We start from the raw sequence: 26,384 nt of genomic DNA, 5'->3' as shown, positions 1-26,384 counted from the left end.
ATGCGGAGGACAAGAAGTAGTTACGCAAGAAAGAAGCCCCAGGAAGAGGCATTGGACTGGATAGGGATGGATAAAGACCCACCAGGCTTCAGAGTAAAACAGTTCCAGAACAAAGGTAGTAATGCTGCCTACATGCTTGTATAAATATGAATGTGTTTATTGTCTGTGTAAACTATTGCCCTGATCAATACAAATTTTCTAATCTAGGATATATTTGAGGATAATGGCTATTAAACCCAAAACAATGAAAATGAATGATTAATTTTAATAATATAATGTATCTTAACCCATTACTCCATGGATACATGTTAATCACATGTGCAGTCTGATCAGGATCTGCACTGTCCACTTTTAAATTCATTGGTCGCACATGTGATTAAATGGGTATCCATGGAATAATGGGTTAATAGAGCCTGACCCTCTCTAACATGGCAGTATACCTCATTAAAATACCACTTCTGGTGCTCACTCTGTGAAATATATCATGATTTTTCATGAAAACAATTTTCCTCAATGAAAATGCACTCCAGCAAAAACAGCCCAGGTTAATTTTGTATATATATTTTTAATTTGACTGCATAACCAAGCAATAAAACACTCAACTTATTTCATAGGCAGAGGCATTATAACAACCATCAGTAGATCAAAAGGAGACTTTCTGCTCCATTATTGTGGTGAGCAGATAAGTGGAGAAGAAGGAGAAGTCAGAGAAGAAAGAGGAAGCAGTGGATTTAGATTTTTCTACTCTTGGAAGGGGAAAGAATTATGGTAAATTTGATAAATTTGTAGTTCTGCTGTTACTACGACCTGACCCCCATAGTCTCTTAATGCATTTCCCTTTAAACCAGTGGACTGAATTTGATAAGAACAAAAAAATCAGCATTTTCAAAGGATCAATTTGTGAAAGTCATAATATAGATAATTTACTCTTGTCAGCCTGCCCCTCCAAAGTTTACGACGCCCCTAGCTAAAAAAGTATTTGATATTTATAAATTGTTGAAACCAAGTATGAGTCTTTATCATGATGAGAACTTGCACACCTCCTATTTTTGGTCTGGCTTTATCCCCTATTTTCAGAGTAATGGTCCCTTGAAATAGTAAAGAATGCACATTTTCACCTTTTGACACTCTTAGCTCAAACAGTATTTGATATAAAATGATAAAACCTTGCATGAGTCTTTATCATGATGTGAAGTTGCGCACCTCCTAATTTTCGTCTGACTCTGCACCTTATTTGCAGAGTAATGGCCCCAGAAATAGTAAAAAATGTGCATTTTCACCTTGTGACGCCCCTAACTAAAAAGTGTTTGATATAAATTGATGAAACCTTGCATAAGTCTTAATCATGAAATGAACTTGTGCACCACCTGTTTTTTGTTTGGCTGTGCCTCCTATTTAAAGAGTTATGATCCCTGAAATAGTGAAAATGCACATTTCCACCCAATCTGACTAAAGTACATCTCCTATATTACGCTACGCATAGGATCTGAAAACGACCTATTCATTGCCTCGTTCTGATGGCTCTTTCGCTAGCCAATCAGAGCCCAGCTTACAACATCTTGCAAATCTACATGTAGCATTGACTTTTGATATTTACAGTTCTTATGTCGTAATGTATCAGATAGCCGGTTAGCTCAGTCGGTAGGCCACTTGCTTTGTAAGCGAGGGGTTCCGGGTTCAAGTCCTGGAATAACCGCATATTTTTCTTATCCTTTGACAACCGAACAAGTCGTCTGATTGGATAACATAAAAATAGCAATAATGGAAATCCAAAATATACAGAAGACGAATGTGAATAGGTCGTTCTCAGATCTTCGTTTAGAAGATAAGTACTTTACGTCAGATTGATTTTCACCTTGTGACACCCCTTGCTCAAAAAGGTTTTGATATAAATTGATGAAACCTTTAACTAATCTTTATCATGATGTGAACTTGTGCACCTCCTATTTATCGTCGGGCTCTGTTCCCTCTTTCTAGAGTTATGACCCCTGAAATAGTGAAAAATGAATATTTTCACCTTGTGATGAGTCTACCTAAAAAAAATTGGATATGGATTGATGAAACCATGCCTTAGTATTCATCATGATATGAACTTGCACACCTTCTATTTTTAGTCTGCCCCCATATCCAAAATTGTAGCCCCTGAAATAGTCGCAAATGCACATTTAAACTTAATGACTTACCTAGCGCAAAAGAATTTGATGTCAATTCATGAAACCTTGCATGAGTCTTTATTATGGTGTGACCTCGCAAACTTGGCAGATTTAGTCACTAATTACAGAGGCTGTTGAAATAGAACAGTGAATTTTTTGTTTGAGATGCTCATAGCTCAAAAAGTATATTGCCTAAATTAATCCTTTATATAAAATGTTTGTTGAGTCTATACCCCCTTAAGACCGCAAACATTTGAATTACTGCCCCTTATGTGTGATAAATTTACCATTGGGGGCACACCCAGGGCTCGACACTAACGCTGGTCCGCTGGTCCGAGACCAGTGATTTTCAGGGAGGACGACTAACTTCTCGAACCTGTGTGTTCCGACGGACCACCGAAAATTACAAGCAAGTCATTTTTAAAATAAATTAATAAACATTGAATTGTTCACGGTACTGCAGTTTAAAAATAGAATTTGGTTTTCCCCGTGTATATTTTCTTGAAATTTGGAATGCCCGGATGTAACGCTGGTACTAAAACCCGGGAACGGAACACGATAACTTATCTATCTGCTTGAAGTATCATTTACGAACTATTGAGGTATCAGTACAGTATCCAGCGTTCGGTAGAGCCGAGGTTCCAGATTTTGACCCGCGAAAATCGAGAAAAACTCGTATCTGACTTGCACAGAAAATGCCCCATGCGTCGGCGTGACCCGCGGAAATTTTCTTTGATTCGTCTCGAGTTCGAAAGTTCTGCCCCTGTACCAATCAAAATCCCGGTGAATTTAAATATTGTTTGCCGCCATAAGCGGAAGTATGGCAGTAGGCGGAGCGTCGTATATTAATTAGCTACTGACATATGTCAATTACGCCACGCGCCGACTGACACGTTGCCATCTCCCGGTTTGTATTTAGTGCCCGTCATTATCAAAAGTGTTTATTGATCAAAAAGTTAAAAGTTAATTGATAAACAATGCAAAAAGCAGCCTATTATCGTGTTTGTACAACTTGTTAATTAGCAGTATACAGCTTCTGCTGTATTGTTGTCTTGCCGATTATTACTGAACAACAAATTGGATAACGAATTTCATTTATTTTATGTGCTTGACACGTTTATATAAGCCGATCGGCCGTTACGATCTATAGCATTTTATTTAATTTATTATCATTACCGAGGCTTTGTTTGGGCAAAAACAAATAAAAATGCTTTTAATAAGCAGAAATTATAAGTATTCAATAGGTATAAAGAAAAAAAAAAGAAATTTATAACACGTATTTTATCAAGAATTTAATGTTACTTTTGTTTTTCATATTTGTCACCCGTTTTCACGGCCGTGATTTTCGGACATTTTTAACGAGATTTTCTAGTGCAATCTTAATGAAAAGTCAATAAAAAGTCTGTATTTAAGAAAAAATGACAACTGTTGCAAAAAAAGCTCTTATTTTGAAGCATTTTTCGAGAAGAGGCACCAAACCCCACCCACTTAAAATATGAATTGCTGAAAAAATCATCTTTATTGACATCTTTATTTTAAATTTGATTTTCAAAATTATTTTTAATAATTAAATGGCAGATGTTTATCAAAATAATAATATAAAAATCACATGTTTTGCAGTGTTTGTAACAAGTACTCCATGAAAGAAGAGGGGGTCTCATATGTTACTGGTTGCGTTAACTTAAAAAAAAAACATCCACATCTAGGTAGGACCACCTGAAATTCTGTCGGACCATCAGTTTTCAAAAGCTGGAAACTGGAAAAAAGTTAGTGTCTAGCCCTGACACCCTGTGCTACACATTCTAGTTCTGGTGGTTCCCCCCCCCCCCCCCCCCCCCTTATTTTTAGAGCTATGGCTCCTGAAATAGACAACAATGCACATTTTGTTTTACCTTGTCATGCTCCTAGCTCAAAAGATATTTGATATAAACCGATGGAACCTTGCATTAGTCTTTATCATGATATGAACTTGTACATCTTTTATTTTGAATCTGGCTTCAAGCCTTCAGTGTTCACGAAAGACCCTGAATATTGACAGTACAATCAGTCTGGTAAACATGATTTTTTTACAGGACCAGATAATATTTTACCAGACCAAATTCTTTTAAATAAATTTGATGTCTGATCTTTAAAACTGGTATTTATATGTAGTCTATATAGCATTTCACAAATTAGAATCTACATCCTTTTAGTTTATTTCCACATGTATACATGTGTTAGATTGAAACAGATTTCAGACATTAAGTTTTCAGGCTGTAAAAAGTCTCCCTGTACTTGATTCAGTGTTGTTATATTTTCTGGTCCTTTTGTACCATGGAGTCCATTCAACATATATATGTGTAATAGATTTAGAGTCCCGCTTAAGCCGTTGCTAGGGGGCATGAGAGATGTTGCACATTCCATTACCTCTCGCAAACAGACTCTATCAAAACGAGTCTGCTGTTATTCTTCTTGGTTGCATTCTTTGCTTCCAAAGGATCATTTTACAGATTTTACTTATATTCTTTTGCTATATCATCGCTGTCTTTTCCCCCACAAGTATTGTCCGTAAGTATTGACCTGGCACTCATGAATATTCCGTATGTTTCCGTAAATTAATTTTCGGTGTACGAACCCAAACAATGATATAGCTATTGAAAAGCCAATTATATACCATCACGTATCATGTGCAGATATAGCTGTGCGAACAAAGCGTTTTGCCACTAATCTCAGGGTTGAGTGTTTGAGTCCTCTGTCTGACCAAATTGTTTGTTTTTTTATGATTTTATCTGTAAAAGACGGAAACTTGTCACACTTATGTTTTATCAACGAAATGCTCTACTATCGATTACCATTCTTCTACGTACATAAAACCGTTCTACAAAATGTCGTTTAAAATCTTCAGGACCGGACAAGCATTCATTCATTCAACGGACAATTCAAAGAACTATTGTTAGCGATACAAAATGCAATGTTTCATAAAAAATATATAATCATAGATACAAATACAAACACAAGGAATTATATTTTAAAAATGGTTAGAAAAGAATTCGAACCCATGGTAACGTGTTTTCAAGTCGGAGAGCCTACCACTACACCACTGTGCCGTTGGTTCTCTAAATTGATTATTTTGATAAATCTAGATTTTTCAGGACACGAATATCACGTGAAATAACGAAAACGCCCGAAAATATTGGCGAAGATTAATGAGTGCCAGGTCAATACTTACGGACAATATGTTGTTTGCATCGAGTCATGTTGCTGTTGACATATAAAGAGAAAGATGACCTCAGAATTTTCTGAAAATTCCCATCTGGTTCCGGCGTACATATTAAAATCGAGAATCATCCACGATTAGTAAGCATCCAGTGTTAACGCGTGTTCTTAGAATTGTTGTGACGTCATTTTCTCGGGATTCCATGTTACAATTTAATAATGAAAGTAAAACTTTCACAAAATTGTCCAGGACTTTCTTCTTATTTTATCATATTGAGCTGCAATTTTTATCGGACACTCGGTCTTGTGAACTTGATATATCAGGCCGGACTGGATCAAAATTTACTGGAAATGTCCAACGGCTTTCGCGACCTCTGAACCTTGTTTCCAAAGTTATTGCCCCTGAAATACTAAAAAGTGCACATTTTTACCTTGTGACATGTCCAGGCTTTTTTTCTCAGCAACCACCAATTAGAATGTATTGACACTCTAATTGAAGCTTCACTAACAAGAGATGTGCATGTTATAGGCATATTCTGGTTTGATAATTTTTCACAGAGTTATGACCCTTCAAATTACTGTATAGTGTGATATAGGACTATTTATGTCTTAGCTATTTCTCAGGAACTGTTGGCTTGTATTCAATTGAAATTATGGGAAGCTTCACTAACAAGAGTAGATGCACATATTGTAGCATACAGTAGTACCTTTTCTAGGCAAGCTCCAGTTGTCATTCAATAAAACTTTATGCGAATCTTCAATAATTTAATCAGCTTGTTCTTGCAGTTAAAGAACTTTGATAATGCTCCAGTGTTTTTTTTTCGTGGCTTTTGGACTTCCAGTTGGGAAAATCGTATTATTTTGTATCCAATTGGGAATAATCTATCACTTAAAATAACAATATTCAATTCAGAACAAGCCCACTGGTAACCATTATTGATGCCTAAAAGCCAGGTTTGTACACCAGCATTGGAGCACAAAAATTGCCATTATCATTTTTCAACCATTTTTGATGATTTTTTTTTCAGCATGGAGTTTGAGAATTTTTCTTCTCAATTGGAAAAAACATTCAGTTTAATTGGGACTGGGGCCGCGGTTCCAAAATCTGTGAAAAAAAAACAACAGTGCTCATATATAGCATATTGTTGTACAATTTCTATATGCAATATTTCTCAGCAACCACTTTCTAGATTCAACGAAACTAGAGTCCCATTGTTGTTGGTTCCAGATTCGTTGGAAACTATTAGCATGAATTAATTGTCACACATTTGTGAAAGTTTGGCATCCATACAAACTTAACTCATTCATAATATTTTCCAGTGTTGATGCAACAGAGGAAAGCAATCGTCTCGGGAGATTGGTCAACCATGGGACGAAAAAGGAAATCAATAGTGTTATGAGGAGTGCTGAAAGACATCTAGTTTTGTATGCTTTAAGGTAATAAGCTTTGTTTTTGTTCAAAATGATTGCCTTTGTCAACCAGTTATTTTATCTTGGGATTGATAAGGCACCAGTTCTTTCTTCAGATACTATGAAATTGTTTGGAATCAGTTTTTATACGCTCGTCTTTAGACGGGACATATTATGTGAACACCACTGTGGCGGGCAGTGGCCAGGGCAGTGTACGCTCTCTAACTCAAATCAGGGTTGCCACGCTACCGGGAAAATGGGAAAAGTCTGTGAATTTCAAAAATTGACACCCGGCCGTGAAAATACCGGGAATTTGGCGAGAAAACGGTAAAGGTATGGGAAAATACCAGGAATTACCCAATTTTGCTAAGGGAAGTAATTCATGATTCAAAATGGCGGACATGGATGTCATTTCAATTTCCTTTTTTGAAAATACCGATGTTTTTGTTGTTGATGGGCCTATATAGGTAGCTATGCTTGAATTTTTAAACAGTAATTTTAGGCTTTCGGTCATTTTTGTGTCAATTTTTAAGAAGCCCTGTGAAATTCTGATTATTTTTCGAGAACAAATGTGAAAATCGTGATTAGTGACACGCTTAAATTCAGTGATCAAACATCAATTTGACTGAAAATAATTTAATTCCTGGAAGTGTATCAAAGATTATATAAGTAATGTAGGTGGCACCAGAGGTGTAGTTATTATGAAGGAGTTGATTAATTCTTCACAACATGCTAGACAAGTAAATGATTCATAGTTTCCTTGAGAAACAAAACTTGAGGACATTACGGAAACAAAATGAAAAAAAAAAAGAAAAAAGAAAATTTGCAGAGCCTGTATTTATTAAGAAGAAATTTTTAAGCAATATTGGGTCATCATGGCCCTCTTGTTCTTATATTTTTACTTTTCTCTAACTCAAATAGTTCTCAAGCAATTGTTACCAAACTTAAAATAATTATTAATGGGCACAATATCTCGGCCAAGTTCGATAACCGGCAAATTCCACCCAGCCCCTTCATCAAAATTTTTCCCTGTCCTCTGTCTAATATTGAAAATTACTAAATGTTATGGCTGCAGGTTTAAAATGTACATTCCAGGAGGAGTTTGTTCATAAAATGCCCCCAGGGTCAGTATTGGCCACACCCTAAGGGGTTTCTTTCCTCACATAGGCATAAATAGGGAAAATCTTTGGCTCAGTATGTTGAGAACCATTCAGCTCAGAGGCTTCATATTTCACAAGGTTATTGGTCTCTATGAAGACATGACCTCTATTGATTTTGGGTTCAGTAGGTCAAGGTTATAACCTTTTGAACTACTTTCTATTTTTGAAGATAAATTATTGAAACTTGGACCATGTGTGTAGTTTTGCAAATCAAATTCAGTGGTGACCTTGGATGACCTTTGTCATGACCTTTTGACCTACTTTCTAATTTGTAAAGATACCTTAATGAAACTTGTTTTTGGAGATAAATAACAGGCCTTTTTAGCTCACCTGTCACAAAGTGACAAGGTGAGCTTTTGTGATTGCGCGGTGTCCGTCGTCCGTGCCTGCGTGCGTCCGTAAACTTTTGCTTGTGACCACTCTAGAGGTCACATTTTTTGTGGGATCTTCATGAAAGTTGGTCAGAATGTTCATCTTGATGATATCTAGTTCAAGTTCGAAACTGGGTCACGTGCCATCAAAAACTAGGTCAGTAGGTCTAAAAATAGAAAAACCTTGTGACCTCTCTAGAGGCCATATTTTTCAATGGATCTTCATGAAAATTGGTCAGAATGTTCACCTTGATGATATCTACGTCAAATTCGAAACTGGGTTAAGTGCCATAAAAAACTAGGTCAGTAGGCCTAAAAATAGAAAAACCTTGTGACCTCTCTAGAGGCCATATATTTCACAAGATCTTCATGAAAATTGGCCAGAACATTCATCTTGATGATATCTAGGTCAAGTTTGAAACTGGGTCACATGCCTTCAAAAACTAGGTCAGTAGGTCAAATAATAGAAAAACCTTGTGACCTCTCTAAAGGCCATATTTTTCATGGGATCTGTATGAAAGTTGGTCTGAATGTTCATCTTGATGATATCTAGGTCAAGTTCGAAACTGGGTTACGTGCGGTCAAAAACTAGGTCAGTAGGTCTAAAAATAGGAAAACCTTGTGACCTCTCTAGAGGCCATATATTTCATGAGATCTTCATGAAAATTGGTCAGAATGTTCACCTTGATGATATCTAGGTCAAGTTCGAAAGTGGATCACGTGCCTTCAAAAACTAGGTCAGTAGGTCAAATAATAGAAAAACCTTGTGACCTCTCTAGAGGCCATATTTTTCATGGGATCTGTATGAAAGTTGGTCTTAATGTTCATCTTGATGATATCTAGATCAGGTTTGAATATGGGTCACGTGCCTTCAAAAACTAGGTCAGTATGTCAAATAATAGAAAAACCTTGTGACCTCTCTAAAGGTCATATTTTTCATGGGATCTGTATGAAAGTTGGTCTGAATGTTCATCTTGGTGATATCTAGGTCAAGTTGGAAACAGGGTCATGTGCCATCAAAAACTAGGCCAGTAGGTATAAAAATAGAAATACCTTGTGACCTCTCTAGAGGCCATATTTTTCATGAGATCTTCATGAAAATTAGTGAGAATGTTCACCTTGATGATATCTAGGTAAATTTCAAAACAGGGTCATGTACCTTCGAAAACTAGGTCAATAGGTCAAATAATAGAAAAACCTTGTGACCTCTCTAGAGACCATATTTTTCAATGGATCTTCATGAAAATTGGTCAGAATTTTTATCTTTATAATATCTAGGTCAAGTTCAAAACTGGGTCACATGAGCTCAAAAACTAGGTCACTATGTCAAATAATAGAAAAAACGACGTCATACTCAAAACTGGGTCATGTGGGAAGAGTTGAGCAATTCAGGACCATCATGGTCCTCTTGTTTTTTCATCAATTTGGGAATGCCACCGACACCAGTGGAATTGGGAAAATGCTCTCGGAAATTGTCTTAATTGGGACAATATTCAAATTACCAAAATCTGCATGAATGTGTTTTTGTGTAAAAAATTAATGAATTGCATTTCAGTAATTGTTCAGCAGTATTATAATTTACCTAAATATACATATAAATTAGCAAAACTATCTTCAAACAGCAAAAACCCTAAAAGGTATAATCATTTGGGAATTTTAAATTCAACTTTGGGAAAAAACCATACTTTTTTGCATTTGGATTACCTCCTTTTACGGGAGGTAGATTTATAGGGGAAAAAAGCCCTGAATAAATGAACTTGGCCTTGAATGACCTTGATCATGACTTCCTGACCTACTTTGCTTTTTGAACATGCCCGTGTTTAGACTGTTTATGGGAACACCCATGGCAGGTGGACGGGGTGTGTTTCATTTGTCTGAAACCCCAGTGTAACTAGACTTCAATCATCTAAATATTACCTCTCTCTCCACCAAATTCTGGCAGGCTTTCACTTGTGACAGTGACACCTTGTTTATTATGGATTGACCTCAGCAACAAAATTTGAAATACAATGAGGCTGACAGAGTGTAAGCAAAGTAAAAATCATGCAAGTTTTCACATGACACAAAAGGTTTCTGTTTTATTGAAGTCATGCTTTGAAGGAAATCTAAATTAGTAACAGTGACCTGTACCAAAAATGCAAGACCTATCACGCTGCTTCCTTCAAACATTCAACTTGTACATAGCTGTTATTTTTACTGGCATTATCTATATCGCAAAGGTCTGGAAATTATTTTAAAGTTTATTATTAGTCATTGACATAGTTTTGGTTTTGTTATATCTCTTGTGAAGTCCAGAAGCATGCATGTAGTTGCTTTAAAGTTGTGATCATTGTTATTTTTATGCACAGAACCGTTATTGTCCTCAGATTGAGCAAATGGATTTGGTAGTAATAATCTGTTGACAGCCAGTATTTATCTTGTTATCTTTTCCATTACAGAGACATTGATGAAGGAGAAGAGATTTTGTACAATTATGGCATAAAGAATCTCCCATGGGAAAAGGTAATTTGCATGTTGATGCTTTAGCTCAAGTAACCTTCAAATCTTGTTTCCGGACAATAAGACTAAATTCATATTTTTTGTGGCATATGAAGACAGCATGCTGCGTGAAAGAACCCCGTCTCTATCTCAAAGGTCAAGGTCAAATAGTTTAAAAGAATCAGCCCTGTATATATAAATAAATATATATATATATATATATATGCACCCATTTGTATCTGGACTGTAGTTCTCTAATGCATTGAAGGATTTTAAAACAACTTGGCACAACTGTTCAGTCCATGGTCTAAAAAGCTTTAAAAATTACACAGAATTAAATTATTCCAGTTCAAAGGAATTGCATGCAGACAGCATGACTAAATAAAGTGATTAATTCTTAGAGAGTGTTTATAATTACAAAGAGAGACATGTGGTTTATACTTTCACTAAATGTTGCCTTTCGTAAAAGTAATAATTTATTTCATCATTAGAAATAAGTTAATGTCGCCCAAGAACCCTAATGTTCTATCTCTCATTTTGGCCAAAATAAATATTATATACCATTGGAAAGATCTCGGTGAGATCTAGGTTACAGTGACCATGTCCTTTTTCGGGAGCATTTCTATTTTTTAAGTATCAACAGAGCCTTTTTGTTCTAACTGCAATTTTCATGTTTTCCTGTGAAACAAAATGTTCTATCTGCATGGTAACAAATAGATTGCTGCTATCAAGTCACATGATATATAACCAATGAATTGCTGCTATCAAGTCACGTGATATTATATAACCAATGGATTGCTCCTATCAAGTCACGTGATATTATATAACCAATGGATTGCTGCCATCAAGTCACGTGATATTATATAACCAATGGATTGCTCCTATCAAGTCACGTGATTTTATATAACCAATGGATTGCTCCTATCAAGTCACGTGATAATATATAACCAATGGATTGCTCCTATCAAGTCACATGATATTATATAACCAATGGATTGCTCCTATCAAGTCACGTGATATTATATAAAACCAATGGATTGCTAAAACTAATGGATTGCTCCTGTCAGGTCACATGACATTATATGAAATGGATGAGGATTTAGCAGTCAACAAGTAAATTTGCAAATAAATGCTCAAGTGTCCACATAACAGAAGTCTAGATAAAAGTAATCACTTTTAGCTAGACTATACAAAGTATGGAGAGCTTTCCTCAACCCGGCATTGGTGTCCGATGCATCCACAGGTTGGTTAAAGTTTTGATGCACTTTCCCGTCTTGATAGATATGTCTTAAACTTTAAATAGTATTCCTCAACATCACCCACATCATATGGCACAAGTTTCATAATGCTTGCACCAATATTTCATTAACTATGCCCCCTTTTTACTTAGAATTTCTGGTTCAAGTTTTGATGCACTTTCACTCTACTTTAATTATTACTAAGTTGATTTGATTAAGACTAATAATAGTTGTTTCACATCATCAGTCACATAATATGACACAAGGTTTATAACTCTTTCACCATCTTTTCATGAATTATGCCCCCTTTTACTTAGAATTTAAGGTTAATTGTGATGCATTTTCACTATATCTCTATTATTACAGAGAGGATTTGGTTCAAACTTAAGGTATTAGGCCCATATTAGAGTATCTACTCTGCGAAGAGTATTCAATTTCTGCCATAAACCTACTTTTTTTTTCCCTTATTTTTCTTTTTTTTCTATTAAGTTTTTACTTCTTTCACGACTTGTTACTGATTTATTCTACAAAAATGGAAAATATTTATTTGATAAGCAATGTCTTGCTGTTCAAAGTGAATTTACTTCCAGGGCCCTCGTTTGCCAATTTTTGGGGCCGAAATTCGGCCCCATTCCCCCCTCGAAATAGTATGTTTTTTTCCCCCCAAGTACAGAAAAATTCCCACTCGAAAAAAAAAAAAATCAAGAAAAAAATCGATACCCCATAGTCTTAGGAGCCCGGGTCCGGGAGATTTTCAAAAGACGCTCAAAGGACCCGGCATGATAATTGCCTGTGCGTCACTCGGGACCCGGAGACATTTTCCTTTGATAATCCTTCCTCTTATCAGTCATTTCCTAAAGTAAAACTATGTCCACGATAAACACGTGTATTCAAAATAAACACTCGCGGTCATGCTCTCCTGCATTTGATCTTCTGCTAAATTCCCGCCCTTTATCCTGTGGACATGCCACGCTGATTTTTCTTTATCAGCAAGTTACGTCACGGCAAGTGCACATAGGTAATGAGAATCAATGAAGTGTTAACATTAATTGATAAAGCGTTACACGTATTGAGCCTGCATACTGTCAAAAAGGCGCCAATTATTAAATTATCGTAATTAAGCGACCAGCTGAATACCGAGCATGTGAAAAGTGTCCTGCAAGATTTCTTCATGCAAACTTTAAATTAGATCATTGTTTAATGATTGTACCTTAACTTCAACGAGAAAATCCACAAATTTAAATGAATTTGGAAAGTAAAAATAAGTTTAGAATGTCCATTCACGATTCTAATTACACCCGATGACATATGCAATTTTTCCAAAATTCACTAAAAAAAAAACTTGACTTTCAATGCAATTTTTAATGAAAAGTAGCATCATTATTTGAGGAACTATCTCTGGTTTACCTTAGTGGACCAAGTAACTGGCAAAAAACAACATTTCAGACGACATTCCAAAAGTGTACCAGTATCCGGATAGTACGTTTTTGGATACATTTTTACAGTGTTTTAGCACTTTTCTGCTAACAAACAAAAATATTGAAGAAAAACCTCATCAAATTAAAATGAATTTTGATAAAAATTTATATACAATATGAGATTATATGACCTGAAACAGAAATTGTTATTATGCTGTAACATGTTCTTGGTTGTAGTAGCTATTAATTACCTAGTATTACTTTATAAGAAAATATAGTCAATTGTATCGATGTGTTGGGGCAGGACTCCTGTATTTTGAAAAAGGACCCTTCAAAATTTGGACCCAAGGGTCCCGGGACTCCTGGGTTTTCAGGTCTAGTGGAACACCTGGTTTTACTGATCCGTATAATACGCTCGTTTTTCAGTTCCCCGGATGCGTGTATGCAAAGTTACTTCCCTTTGAAAAAAAATGTTGCATAATCCACATCATACAGTAAAATGATCACGGATGCAACTGGGGCGAAATGCGCAAAAACAGATTTGCTTTTTAAGCAGCATGCTCTCAAAAAACAAACTACTGTCACGGACACCGCTGTTTCATCAGGGCCAGACAAGCACAATCAGGTAGATACGATGAAGGGAAGCCCTGCTCTGGCTGCTGCTGAGACAATGTCCGTGGATACTGCTTGTGCTTCCGTTAATGACGACATGTGAACCTCGATTGGATGTCACCTAACTGATTTAATAAAAGAAAATAAAAGTTGCCTGTTTTCAATAGATTAATATGTTCTGTACAATACTTCTTATATATTCACATTAGTTTGATATCTGTAATACTCAATTGACCTTAATTTAAGGGGTTATGATCAGATGTCATATCTCCAGAATGAATTCCCCCCTCCCTTGAAAATGACGCGAAATTCCCCCCTCCAAGGGCCCCGGCCCCAATCCCCCAAAATGTAGAGAGGGCCCTGACTTCTGAAATAGAAGGGTCTATATAGAGTTAGACATCTTTAAAAATACTGAGTTACGTGTGGTAAAAGTTCTCTATTTTGCCTTCATTCTTTAGATTACATATTGTGGAAGAAATTTAGTTAAGTTTTACTTCTGCCCCAAGGTTATTTTTAAATGAAGTGAGCAAAATTGAAAACAGACCCGTAGGATTCGACCTTAATTTTTCAATGTTGGAGATAGAGTTCTGTCTCATTAAATCCGTTTACTTGAGGCACCCTAGAAAAAATGTTACTGACACTTATTTTTTAGTTTTATAATTGTTTACCAATAGTTTAAAGGTCCAATACGAAGGAAAGTGAACATTTTAATTTCTTTTAAAAAGCACAGAAACTATTTCATTTTATTGGAAAATGAAAGTTGGTATGTAGAAATTCGAAATAAATCGCAGTATATGTACAATTATTTTTCTATGAAGTATGAAGAAAGTTAAAAAGACCTGGGGGGTCATTCTGTCGATTCATTGAAATTTCAACATAATACACATACATTTCTTTGAGTTCCAAAGACCTTCTGCAAATTTTGACCTGCCAATCTTCATTATTTAGTGTCTTGCAGAAGTCTATGCACTGGCTATGAAAAAAATTGCCAACTCACTTTCCCTTAGTAATGGACCTTTAATGATTCTTTCATAAAAAATAACTGTATAATGAAATCTCTGCAAACATTTTGGATACAGGCTGCCACCTTCAAGTCCTTGAAATATGTCTCTACTTGAGCTTGAGGAAATACCATAAGTTACACAAAATTTATAAAAAACGGCACGGTAAAAGTGTGCAACAAAGTGCGAAGTATGGTCAACTGTAAGAATATACCAAGCAACTGCCATTTTTTAAACATTACTATTAGGGGCCTAATACCTTAAAGTAATTGTTCCACATCATCACTCACATCATATTACACAAGGGCCATAACTTTTGTTTCAATATTTTGTGTATCATCCCCACTTTTAACTTAGAATTTCAGGTTAAAGTTTTGGTGCACTTTTACTCTATCTCACTTGTTACTGAATGGACCTTGTTCCGTATTATTACCCACATCATATGACACAAGGTCCATAACTCTGGCAACATTTCATGAATTAAGCCCCTTTTTAATTAGAATTTAAGTTCAATTTTGATGCATTTTCACTATATCTCTGTTATTACTGAGAGGATTTTATTCACACTTAAAATAGTTGTAAAACATCATCACTTACAAATTATGACACAGGGACCATAACTCATGCACAAGTATTTCATGAATTATCCCCCTTTTTATTTATTCAAGGTTTGATGCACTTAATCTCTCATTAATGCTTTTGACACAGACTCCAGCTTCATCCAAATTGGAGTCTTTAGATAAACACTCCAGTGACAGCTCCAGCTTCCTTAAATGTTCCCAGTTTCACTATCCAGCATTGAAATAGTCAAGCGTGCTGTCTCCTGTGACAGCTCTTGTTAATTCCAGGCTCGTACATACTTGTCCAATTGTTCTGCTCTAGGAATGGCATGTTTGAGTGAGTGCTGTAATAATTTGGATGAGAACGTGTTTGGACAAAAATAATTCCTTTTGATGTAAAACTTCAGTGTTTCAAAAGCTCTTGGAGAGACCAGTCGGACAGTGAACTGCAACCTCGGTTTCATTGAATTTGCTCATAGGAGGAACGGAAAATGTCCATACTCAGTAGCGCCAGAACATTTTGTTCTGAGTGGAATGGTGATTACATTTAACAAAATGTTCTATCTGCACTAGACAGATTTCTAGTGCAGTATTTGAATCAACGATTTTTTATAATATTTCACAGCTGTCTTAGAACTGCATAAATAAAACACATGCCAATTTCTGTTAAACTTTACCAAGGCCATTATTTTTTTATTTTTTGGTTTACGAACCGCCAGGATGACACATGGTCGTAGGAGGAGGGAAAAAAAATAAAATTAAAAAACAGAATCAGAATTTTTTTTTTCCGTAGGAAACGAACCTTTGAAAGGAATATGGGTAAATTCTACATAACATCACACAGGCTGCATGTTATAATCTTCTTTCCCACTTTTGATGCTTTTTCCTGCAAATATACCTGTGACCTTGGTTATATTTGATTAAAAATGAGCCTTGGGGCTTGTCATAGCAGCTTGAGAAAATATTTTGTCTTGGTATTTCTGTGAAATTACATTAATATACAGCTGGGCAGGTAGCTGTAACATTTTTCTTGAAAGGACTGTACTATACATAAAAACTGCTTATATTCTCACAAACTAAATGATTAGAGACATAGAAGTCATATGTTAAACACTGACTGAAATTAATACCTTCTGTTAAAACAACAGAATGGAAGAATCTAATATTCCCCACATTTAGAACAACACTGTCACCATGGATAACTGATTTTACACTCAGCAGCTTTCAAGCATCTTGCCTGTTTATGGACCCAGTCTGAAACTTAGGGGTACAGCATACACTGCACTGTGCCTAACAAGCAATTTTTTTTTTAAGTGTTAGGAATAGGAAGTGTCTAGCCATCTGGTAAACAGACACCTAGCCTATGTCTGTTAACTGGAAGCCTTGCCTTTCCTCATATGGTTTTCTTGGTATTTGTTAATTTATTTTATGAATAGGCCTAATGTAACACAACAGTTCATCTTTGCAATGATCTTTGAAAATTCTGTTAGTCAGTCAATATTTGTCTTGCCACATCTACTGCACAGCTACATTGGAAAAGACAGTAATTACATCTATAATCAACATTAATCTGATGTTAATATATAACGTACAATAATTTCATTAAAAATACGTAATTCATAACTTATAAACAAAATAGGTTACTGGACGCCAAAAAGCTGTACAGGCTAAACGTTTGCTTACCGGGACTTATGCAGTTTTAATGTCCCCTGTACCAGTTTATATCACCAAACAAAAGTACTGTCTTCATTGTGTATTTAAATGATATTTTTCGGGAAAAAATGCTTTCAAGTTCGCGTAATAAGCGGTGCATATAATCACCGTAATAAGCATTGCGCTATTGGAACGACAGTTACCATAAACGTAGTTGTATACTAAATACAGACTGCATATCACCGACAATTGGCCATTTTTTCAGGAAAGCACTACGTCGCAACTTTGAATGTTCTTGCATTTTCATTAAAATTACTTCAAAACTTTGGAAATAATACAGCCTGGGCGCAGCCATTTTTAAACGTTTCGTAAATTGTGTAACAAGCATGTTGATTGGGCGCGGTATATATCGGAAATTTTAATTGGACGTTTACATCATGCATAAGATATGAAGTTTAAAAATAGAATTATAGGAATTCCTAATGTTGATTTGACTCGTTCGACGTGACGGATATTCGAAGAACGAGACTTTTTTTTCTTTTTGGAATACGCGATGCATTTTTTCTTCTGCAAGCTTTCATGTCATAGCGGAGGAAATAAAAAAATCGCGTTTTTTCAATTTTATTTTTTTCTGAAAACACGTTTTTTTGAGCGGCGGTTCCGTAATCCGAAAGATCAAAAATAAAAGGCCCAACAAACAAAAAAGTTATAAACACCTGAAACTTCAAGCTTGATTTTCTCGAAAACAAGAAAAATACACATAGAACATTATGATTCTCTGGCGACAATATGGTAATACCATATACAGATGATTTCCTTTTAATACTAGGTACATGATAATTCAAGTTTGGTAGGCTACTGAAACTAAATAAATCCTGTGTATGCAGTGAAAAAAAGGAGATGAATCAATTGCATCTCTATAATTATATGAAGTGAAAATGATATTAAAAATAGATAGTCATTCATATTTTGATTGTAAACTGTCCCTGCATAGCTTTAGTTGATACTATTATGATGTGAGTCATCTAACAAGAGTGCAATCAACGCAATTTTTTACAATTAATATATATGTTACTATATATAGTAACAAAAATTAATGCGTTTTCAGTAGGTTATTGCTTTCACGCACTGATTATTACTTATCGGCCCGGGCTAAAAACTCATAATCATAATCCGCCCGGTGAACATGTGCGCGTGAAACCAGTAACTACATAAAACGTCATCATAGACGTCATAATGGTCTGTCACAGGTCTACACGTTAAACCGTTATTTATTGCAGATCTGTTAGATCTAAGTACTATGCTTTGCTTAAAATTAGTAATAAAACAGGACATGCATATATTTGCTTTGGAGCCAGAGTTCCGAATTTCAACAGTGTTTGAGTATGCGTTGTAAAACAGCATGATTCACACCAATTTCGACAAGTTGCGAGTTTCTTCTCAGTGAAAATGTTATGACTGCTTTTCATAAACATAGAGCTAGATATCTAGACTCTAGCTATTGTTAATAAAATTGCAGTTTTTCTTTTATGAACTGGCTCAAATTATGTGTTGTTACACATTTTTAGAACCATTGACGGGTTTGATAGATAGTAGATCTATCATACGTTATGAATTTACTTAGCTTCTGACCTACAAGAAAATCTGCAAATCTAGATCTATATTTTCTAAATGTGCAAGAATAAGTTTACTGTAGTACACTCACTTATGACCCCAAATTGCTTAATTGCTTCCGGCTATGATTAAGCACAAATTTTGCGACAAAAGTATTCAAAACTATTTAGCTATTGAAATGTAACGACAGGAGTTGTAATTCTACCCCCTCCCCAACCCCACCCCCCACACACTTGAGTAGTGCAACAAATCATATGTATTAAAGACGTTAAGACACGCAAGAACCTGGTCTGGAGTTGATAATCGGCCCGAAATTCATAATGGCCCTGGGGCTAAAGCCCTCGGGCCATTATTCATTTTCTGGGCTGATTATCACCCCCGGCCAGGCTCTGTCATGTATTAACTAACCTCTAAATAATACCTATTACAGTTACGGCTATAACTTGACTTGATTTACTGCACTTTCCTTTAAGTTTTATTTCAAAGGTCTTGATAGTAGCGCTTATTTGACAATATAATACACAAAACGTATGTATTTTTCAGGCTAAAGAGACAACTATTATTTGTAAATGTTCTGTGGACACAGTCCAGCTTGACAGAACTACTCCTGCAGACCCTTTGGATAGTCGTAACCTCAACAAATGTTCTGTGGATACAGTCCAGCTGTACAGCACTACTCCTGTGGACCCTTTGGACAGTCGTAACATCAACGAATGTTCTGTGGACACAGTCCAGCTTGACAGCGCTACTCCTGCAGACCCTTTGGATAGTCGTAACCTCAAATGTTCTGTGGATACAGTCCAGCTGTACAGCGCTACTCCTGCAGACCCTTTGGACAGTCGTAACATCAACGAATGTTCTGTGGACACAGTCCAGCTTGACAGCACTACTCCTGCAGACCCTTTGGACAGTCTTAACATCAACGAATGTTCTGTGGACACAGTCCAGCTTGGGAGCTCTACTCTTGCAGACCCTTTGGACAGTCATAACATCAAAGAATGTTCTGTGGATACAGTTCATCTTGACAGAAATACTCCTGCAGACCCTTTGGATAGTCGTAACATCAACGAATGTTCTGTGGACACAGTCCAGCTTGACAGCACTACTCCTGCGGACCCTTTGGACAGTCCTAACATCAGCGAATGTTCTATGGACACAGATAGCGCTACTCCTGCAGACCCTTTGGATAGTCGTAACCTCAACAAATATTCTGTGGATACAGTCCAGCTGTACAGCGCTACTCCTGCAGACCCTTTGGACAGTCATAACATCAACGAATGTTCTGTGGACACAGTCCAGCTTGGGAGCTCTACTCTTGCAGACCCTTTGGACAGTCATAACATCAACAAATGTTCTGTGGACACAGTTCATCTTGACAGAAATTCTCCTGCAGACCCTTTGGATAGTCATAACATCAATGAATGTTCTGTGGACACAGTCCAGCTTGACAGCACTACTCTTGCAGACCCTTTGGATAGTCGTAACATCAACGAATGTTCTGTGGACACAGTCCAGCTTGACAGCGCTACTCCTGCGGACCCTTTGGACAGTCCTAACATCAGCGAATGTTCTATGGACACAGATAGCGCTACTCCTGCAGACCCTTTGGATAGTCGTAACCTCAACAAATATTCTGTGGATACAGTCCAGCTGTACAGCGCTACTCCTGCAGACCCTTTGGACAGTCATAACATCAACGAATGTTCTGTGGACACAGTTCAGCTGTACAGAGCTACTCCTGCAGACCCTTTGGATAGTCCTAACATCAACGAATGTTCTATGGACACAGACAGCGCTACTCCGGCGGACCCTTTGGACAGTCTTAACATCAACAAATGTTCTGATGATACAGCCCCGTTTGACAACGTTGCTTCCGCAATAAAGGAAACAGATGCAGCTTATAAAGTCATCATTGAGGATACAGAAGGTATTTCTTTCTTTTAAACATTTTAAGTATTACATTTTCTCAACTAAAAGGGGTTCATTTGACCCTTGAAATTGGGCACACTGTAGATTTATTACATCACAACGTTAGAGGTGAGGGTTCATAATCGCAATATAACCAGTTTGTGATATAGCTCGGGGTGAGTTTTTAGTATCATGTTTTGTCTGTCTGTCTCTGTTTATGATCCACAGACCGCCTCCTTAGTCAGGTGGTTAGAGCCACTGACTTTAAGTCACTGTAACCTCTCATTGAGGGTTGGGGGTTAGAGCCCTGCTACCTATCAAGTCCCTTTATTTGAGAAAGTTGGCAGTTTCTTACCGAGGGTTAGGGTCTAGTACTGGTACTTCCTAGAAATGATGGTGAGGTAAACTGCCTGTGTCAGTGTCAAACAAATTTAGGTTGGGGTACCAAAAAATCCTGATGTTAGCCTGCTGGGCAACCATAAACAAAAGCATCAGTAGCCTGTTAATTTTTATAAATTTTTTTTCAGAAAAATCCAAAATAGCTGTCGTCGAACCAAGGATAATGCAGTTTGTAAAAACTACTGAAGAAGATGAAGATTCAGAGGACATTGATGAATTTGATGATGATGGTGATGCAGACTTTGAATGTGAGACCTTGCTACATTTACAATTGAATAAGTTTTTCAGATCTTACAAAACAAATCTGTACTAGACAAGCAGCCTTATAAACGCAAAAACCTTAACAGTATTTTGCGTTTGCATTAACATAAAAATGTTCCTTGTATAATTCTCTACAAAATTCTATGCAGGGGCAGAAAAAAGTGTAAACTTTACAAATCTTCAGTCAAATGCTGGCTCAAGATCAAGGTCAAAATGCAGGGATCGGTTAACAAATTCATTGATGTCATACATTGACTATAAAATATAACTAGCAATGTCTATGCTTCAACTTGGTACCATCAACCCTTTCACTATGCATAACAGAGGCAGGGGATATTGCTGTCTTTCAGACTGCCTTGTGAGATCCTTAATTGTTTCTTCAGAAGCCAGTCGGAAAATTTGAACTTTTGACTCCCTAGAAGGGGTGTCCTTTTTTCTTGTAAAGTATGAATGTTTTGTTTAATTGAAAATCTTTTTGTAAAGTTTTGGATGCAGATTTCAACCTTGACTGACCTTGATCTTGACTTACTGATCTACTCTCCTGTTTTTGATACAACAGCAATGAAATTTGAACCATATGTTCAATAGTTATTACATGTTTTTTAAAAGGTTAACTGTTTACTACGTATTTGGTAGGTGCATGTGTCATTTTAGAGAAGACTGTCTAAAATCACACATGAAAATAAATCCTCGATAATGTTCATACCTGATTCAAGTTTTAAACTGAATACCGGTAGTTATTAAGCTTATAAGCTAAACTAGTTCATGTTATGTTGTGAAGGAACAGAAATAAGTGTTCATAACATGATTACATTGCCAATTTATAATCTAAAATTGAATATGCACACAAAATTTTGGGCTAGGAAAGTTTTCGTAGGTTTGAGACAAAGTAACTCAGATAGTGAGTGCCAGTTTATGAGTTTTATTTCGAACGTTGCTTGTAAGTTGTATACAAAAACGCTAATGAAATGGATACTTGCAGGATGCTTTTTACTGTGGTAACAAAATAAGACAATCTTAGAAATTTGCTCTTAAATCACTGTGCCATTTGGATGAAACTGTACAGAAATGATTCTTGGTTGGCCCTTAACAAAAAAGAAAAAAATGAAAAGGATACCATGCAGAAATCTGGTTGCTGTGGCCACCACATTTCTTTTCTTCTTATACTCTTGAAATCTCAGCAAAAGGAAGTGGCACAACTTTGAAGAACTACTTGAGGTGGTTAAGGTTCCCCAGGGAAGAGTTAACTAAAGTATTGCTATTTCATTTGAGTGAGTGAAAGCACTGCAAAATAGACTGTTGTGTTTTGCATTTACTTTACATTTGTTTCCCACAGATTGCAGTGCAAGCTCTGAAAGTGACTCGTATGAATCAGATATATCTGACGGTGAATTAAGTGATATTGTTCCGTATCAGAAAAAGAGGCCAGTTTTAGAGTCTTCCAAAAAAGATATAAGAGAATCCAAATCACAGTCAGTAGCACCTTCTCAGGAACATACCTCAGTTTCATCATCAATGGCCTTTGTTAACAAAGGTAAGTAAATCCCCATCCAAGGGAAAATTCTGCAAACAAAGCAAGCAGACCTGTGCCTGGTATCTAGCACTAGCCAGTTATGTTGACTTTACTTTTGTAATAAGCAGATGTCCCTCTCAAAAATCAGGAAACCCTCACTTTTACATAAACATGCAGTATAGCCGAAAATGATATGTAAAAATAAGAGTACCAAAATGTCACAAAATATGCCAGTGAGAAGTAGGAGGGAAAAAAAGGTGGTAATTAAAAAATGAGGCAATAAAATACAAGTTTACTTGTGTACATTGCCAGCTACCTATATGTGAATTGAAGCAAATCCATTCTATAGTGTTTGAGTTATTACACTGGACAAGCATTCATCAAAGTAAATAAAGGGAAATAATGGGGCAAGCTTGAGTTATAGTTCTTTGCAATGCTGTCCACCTCATTTTAAATGTGCATTTCAAATTTGAAGTCAATACATTTAGCAGTTTTCAAGGCAGATTTTACCATTTTTTATGAGTCAAGGGGCCTTACTCTGAAGTATCTGGGCTGACTTTGCTGGTTAAGGAACTTTGCTGAGATATTGTGTCATTAGTGTTTATTTAAAGTTTGGTAACAATTGCTTGAGAACTGTTTGAGTTAGTGGACAAGGCAGAATATCGCATTTACTGATACTTTAAGGAGCATAAATCTGAAGTGTCTGGATGGATTTTGCTGGTTATCAAACTTGGCTGAGATACTGTGCCCATTAACATTTATTTCAAGTATTTTATTTGAAGTACCTGGGTAGAATTTGCAGGTTATCGAATTCAGTTGAGACATTATGCTCATTAACATGTATTTCAATTTTTATAACAACACCTCCCTGGACACCAACAGCCTGAACATGTGTGTTCCCTTTATATGACAGTCTAAAGACAGGCATATAAAAATTCAACAACAAAGTTGTGAACTATTTTTTTATAGCAGGTTTACATCAGTGACATAAGAGTGTTTTAGTTCACCTGAGCAGAGTTATGGCCCTTGATGCATCAAAACTTATAATGTTTTGGCAACTACTTTCACATGAATTGTAGGCTACACATTATGAAAGGTATCATGCTTTCTTTGTACCAGACAATCCACAAGAAAAACCCTTATGTTTTTTCTCTTCATTTCATAAACAACTTCTAATATGTCTATTTTGCAGTGTTCAGTGGCAGATATATGTTGTTGTTTTCTTGAGAAACAATATCTAATGACTTAAACAAAATGCCTTTTTTTTAGGTGAAGCTAGCTCTCATATTAAGCTTCATACTGAAGAGGGGGGCTTTGGAAGGGTTGACACAGCATCTGTGGAACAGAGGGACAGAGCATCAGTATCCTCAGCAGGCAGTAGTGCAGCAGAGGGTAGTTTCGACTTGAAATTTTACTTTAAAAACAGTAAGTTAAAATGTTCAAAATAGCCTTTTTTATTGCCTACCGTATTTTGAGGTGTATTGGTTGTGGTAATGTTCGCACCCAATTTCTGCTCTGGAAATGGTCAGAAAATTTAAGTTCCAGTGTATAAGTCACTGTTAAATTTTGGATTTTCCTGTAATGGTGGTGGCCAAGTTTATGCTTCGGACTGAATTTTTAACAGAACCGGATTGGTGGAAAGGATACAGCCTTATAAATTTGACACCAAAACTTCTCAAATGAAAAAAAAGCAGCTTTTTGACATTAATTGAGCAGCAGTTGGCTTGTGTTGACATTCTGTAATTATGCAAGTTAAAGTGTGAATTTTTTGCACAGCAGTTGTAACATTTTGTCGCATTAAGGCATCGCCTACAGTGGCAGCCATTTGACTCAAAATTTTACATGGAAATTTTCATAAAAATAAAAGATGACTAAGTGGTAACAATAAAGTCAATAAATTTGTTATAATTATGTTTTAAATATCTATGTGAACATATGCAAGTAGAAGGATGTGCATTTCACTACCTGTATTATGCCTTTATTCGATATTTTTCTATGACAAAATTTGGAATTTTATCTGCAGTCAAACTCAATATGTATTCAATACATTTCAAAGATAATTACAGCCAATTGTGCTTTAGACCTTGAAGAATAAAGTCTTCAGAAATTATTTTGAAATTTTACCTGATTACTGAATTATACACAAAAATCCCAACACCATCAATTTATCCAATTTGTGTTATCTGTTTACACATAATATACATGTATATAAACAGGTGATATTATAGGATTATGTATAGGTTTACCTGGCTACCTGTGGTCAGTAATGCATGTACAAACAACATTTTAAATTAAATTTACATGGGGTTGTCTTTTTATGTCTAATGCAATAACCAGGAACAATTTCGACAAAAATCCGTAGGAGTTTGCAGTATACATATTGTACTATGAAATTAACTAAATTTTGTCTTTGTAATATTTTTTATATTGGAGTTCTACTGCACATAAAATTTCAATATTTTGGGGTAAATTTTCGGTCTAAACCAGACTCAAATATTTATTTTACAAGCATCATATGTACTATAAATCATCATATGCTTCTTATGTTGATGATAATTTGACCAGCTGTTTAGGATTTAGTGCAATTTTCAAGAGAAAAATACTCAGCCTGAAAATATGAACTGATACCGAATTGTGACTGTGGCGATGCCTTAAGTAATTAAACGCATTCCTGCAAAATATTTATCTTATTCTTCGGTGGGGTGGGGGGGGGGGGGGGTTTTATGAAGAAAAAATACAAATTTTATCTTTTCAAGTTTTTATTACGCACAGAATTATTATAAACAAAAAACTGCTAACTTGTTTTGGAATTGAGGGCAGACCTGTCCGGATTTTATCCAACCTGGTGTACATGCAAATACCAGTCAGTGGCGTCCAGTAAAACAAAAGTAGATACAAACGTAATTCAAACTGCAAGCTTGGCACTTCGTAACTTTAATGGCCTGTGTGGGATATTTAGGGTATTCTTTATTGAAAATAACCACTATTCCTTGAAACGCTGCTGAAATTGATCTTTTTTACCATATTGTTTGTTGGTAACAAATGCACATAATTTTGCAATGGCCAGAAAATTGGCCTGAAAAAAATTTGGCTGGCAATGTTCTGTTGTATAAGTTGCCTGAACTTTTTCTGGCACCAAAATGAGTAAAAAAAATGCGACCAATACACCCCAAAATACAGTACCTGAAAATGAACGAAGAAGCTTAGCTACTTTTATTTCATAGGTGCAGAACAGTCTTCATTTTACAAGGCATATAAAATAAGCTGTGGCTTATAGTAAACGATCAGACTATGCCAGTATGTAATTTCATGGACATGTCTGAAGTAAAGTTAATCAAGCACCTAGTCCAAAGTCATATCATGTACAGAGGCCACAAAACTACATGTACATATTGACCAAGTTATAAATCTTCAGTTGTTATATCATATACCCCTAGTTA

The 26,384-nt window shown here is 36.0% G+C and overlaps 2 protein-coding genes across 2 annotated transcripts in view; both read left to right on the top strand.

The window, feature by feature from the left end:
• LOC128548752 (extracellular matrix protein A-like) lies at positions 1–20,807 on the top strand. The gene is made up of 5 exons (XM_053524161.1): positions 1–115; positions 615–768; positions 6,669–6,785; positions 10,728–10,791; positions 19,407–20,807. Exons 1-5 carry the CDS (start codon positions 1–3, stop codon positions 20,805–20,807), a joined length of 1,851 nt encoding a protein of 616 aa, XP_053380136.1.
• Positions 20,808–21,246: 439 nt separating this feature from the next.
• LOC128548751 (uncharacterized) overlaps positions 21,247–26,384 on the top strand; it is a 30,371-nt gene continuing 25,233 nt past the window's right edge. Inside the window, exons 1-3 of the mRNA XM_053524160.1 lie at positions 21,247–21,418; positions 22,768–22,965; positions 24,214–24,369. Of these exons, the coding sequence (XP_053380135.1) occupies positions 21,334–21,418; positions 22,768–22,965; positions 24,214–24,369 (439 nt within the window). The 5' untranslated portion in view covers positions 21,247–21,333. The remainder of the gene's footprint in view (positions 21,419–22,767; positions 22,966–24,213; positions 24,370–26,384) is intronic.

This window comes from Mercenaria mercenaria, chromosome 15 (genome assembly GCF_021730395.1).
Source record: "Mercenaria mercenaria strain notata chromosome 15, MADL_Memer_1, whole genome shotgun sequence".
Lineage (NCBI taxonomy): Eukaryota > Metazoa > Mollusca > Bivalvia > Venerida > Veneridae > Mercenaria > Mercenaria mercenaria.
This window is presented reverse-complemented; position numbering and strand designations above follow the sequence as displayed.

What these genes read in the sequence shown, in the direction of transcription:
- LOC128548752 (XM_053524161.1), top strand. Translation starts at nt 1, where the DNA reads ATGCGGAGGACAAGAAGTAGTTACGCAAGAAAGAAGCCCCAGGAAGAG. An exon ending in CTAGTTTTGTATGCTTTAAG is followed by an intron (nt 6,786 to 10,727) that starts GTAATAAGCTTT and finishes TTTCCATTACAG; the next exon opens with AGACATTGATGAAGGAGAAG. An exon ending in AGAATCTCCCATGGGAAAAG is followed by an intron (nt 10,792 to 19,406) that starts GTAATTTGCATG and finishes TGTATTTTTCAG; the next exon opens with GCTAAAGAGACAACTATTAT.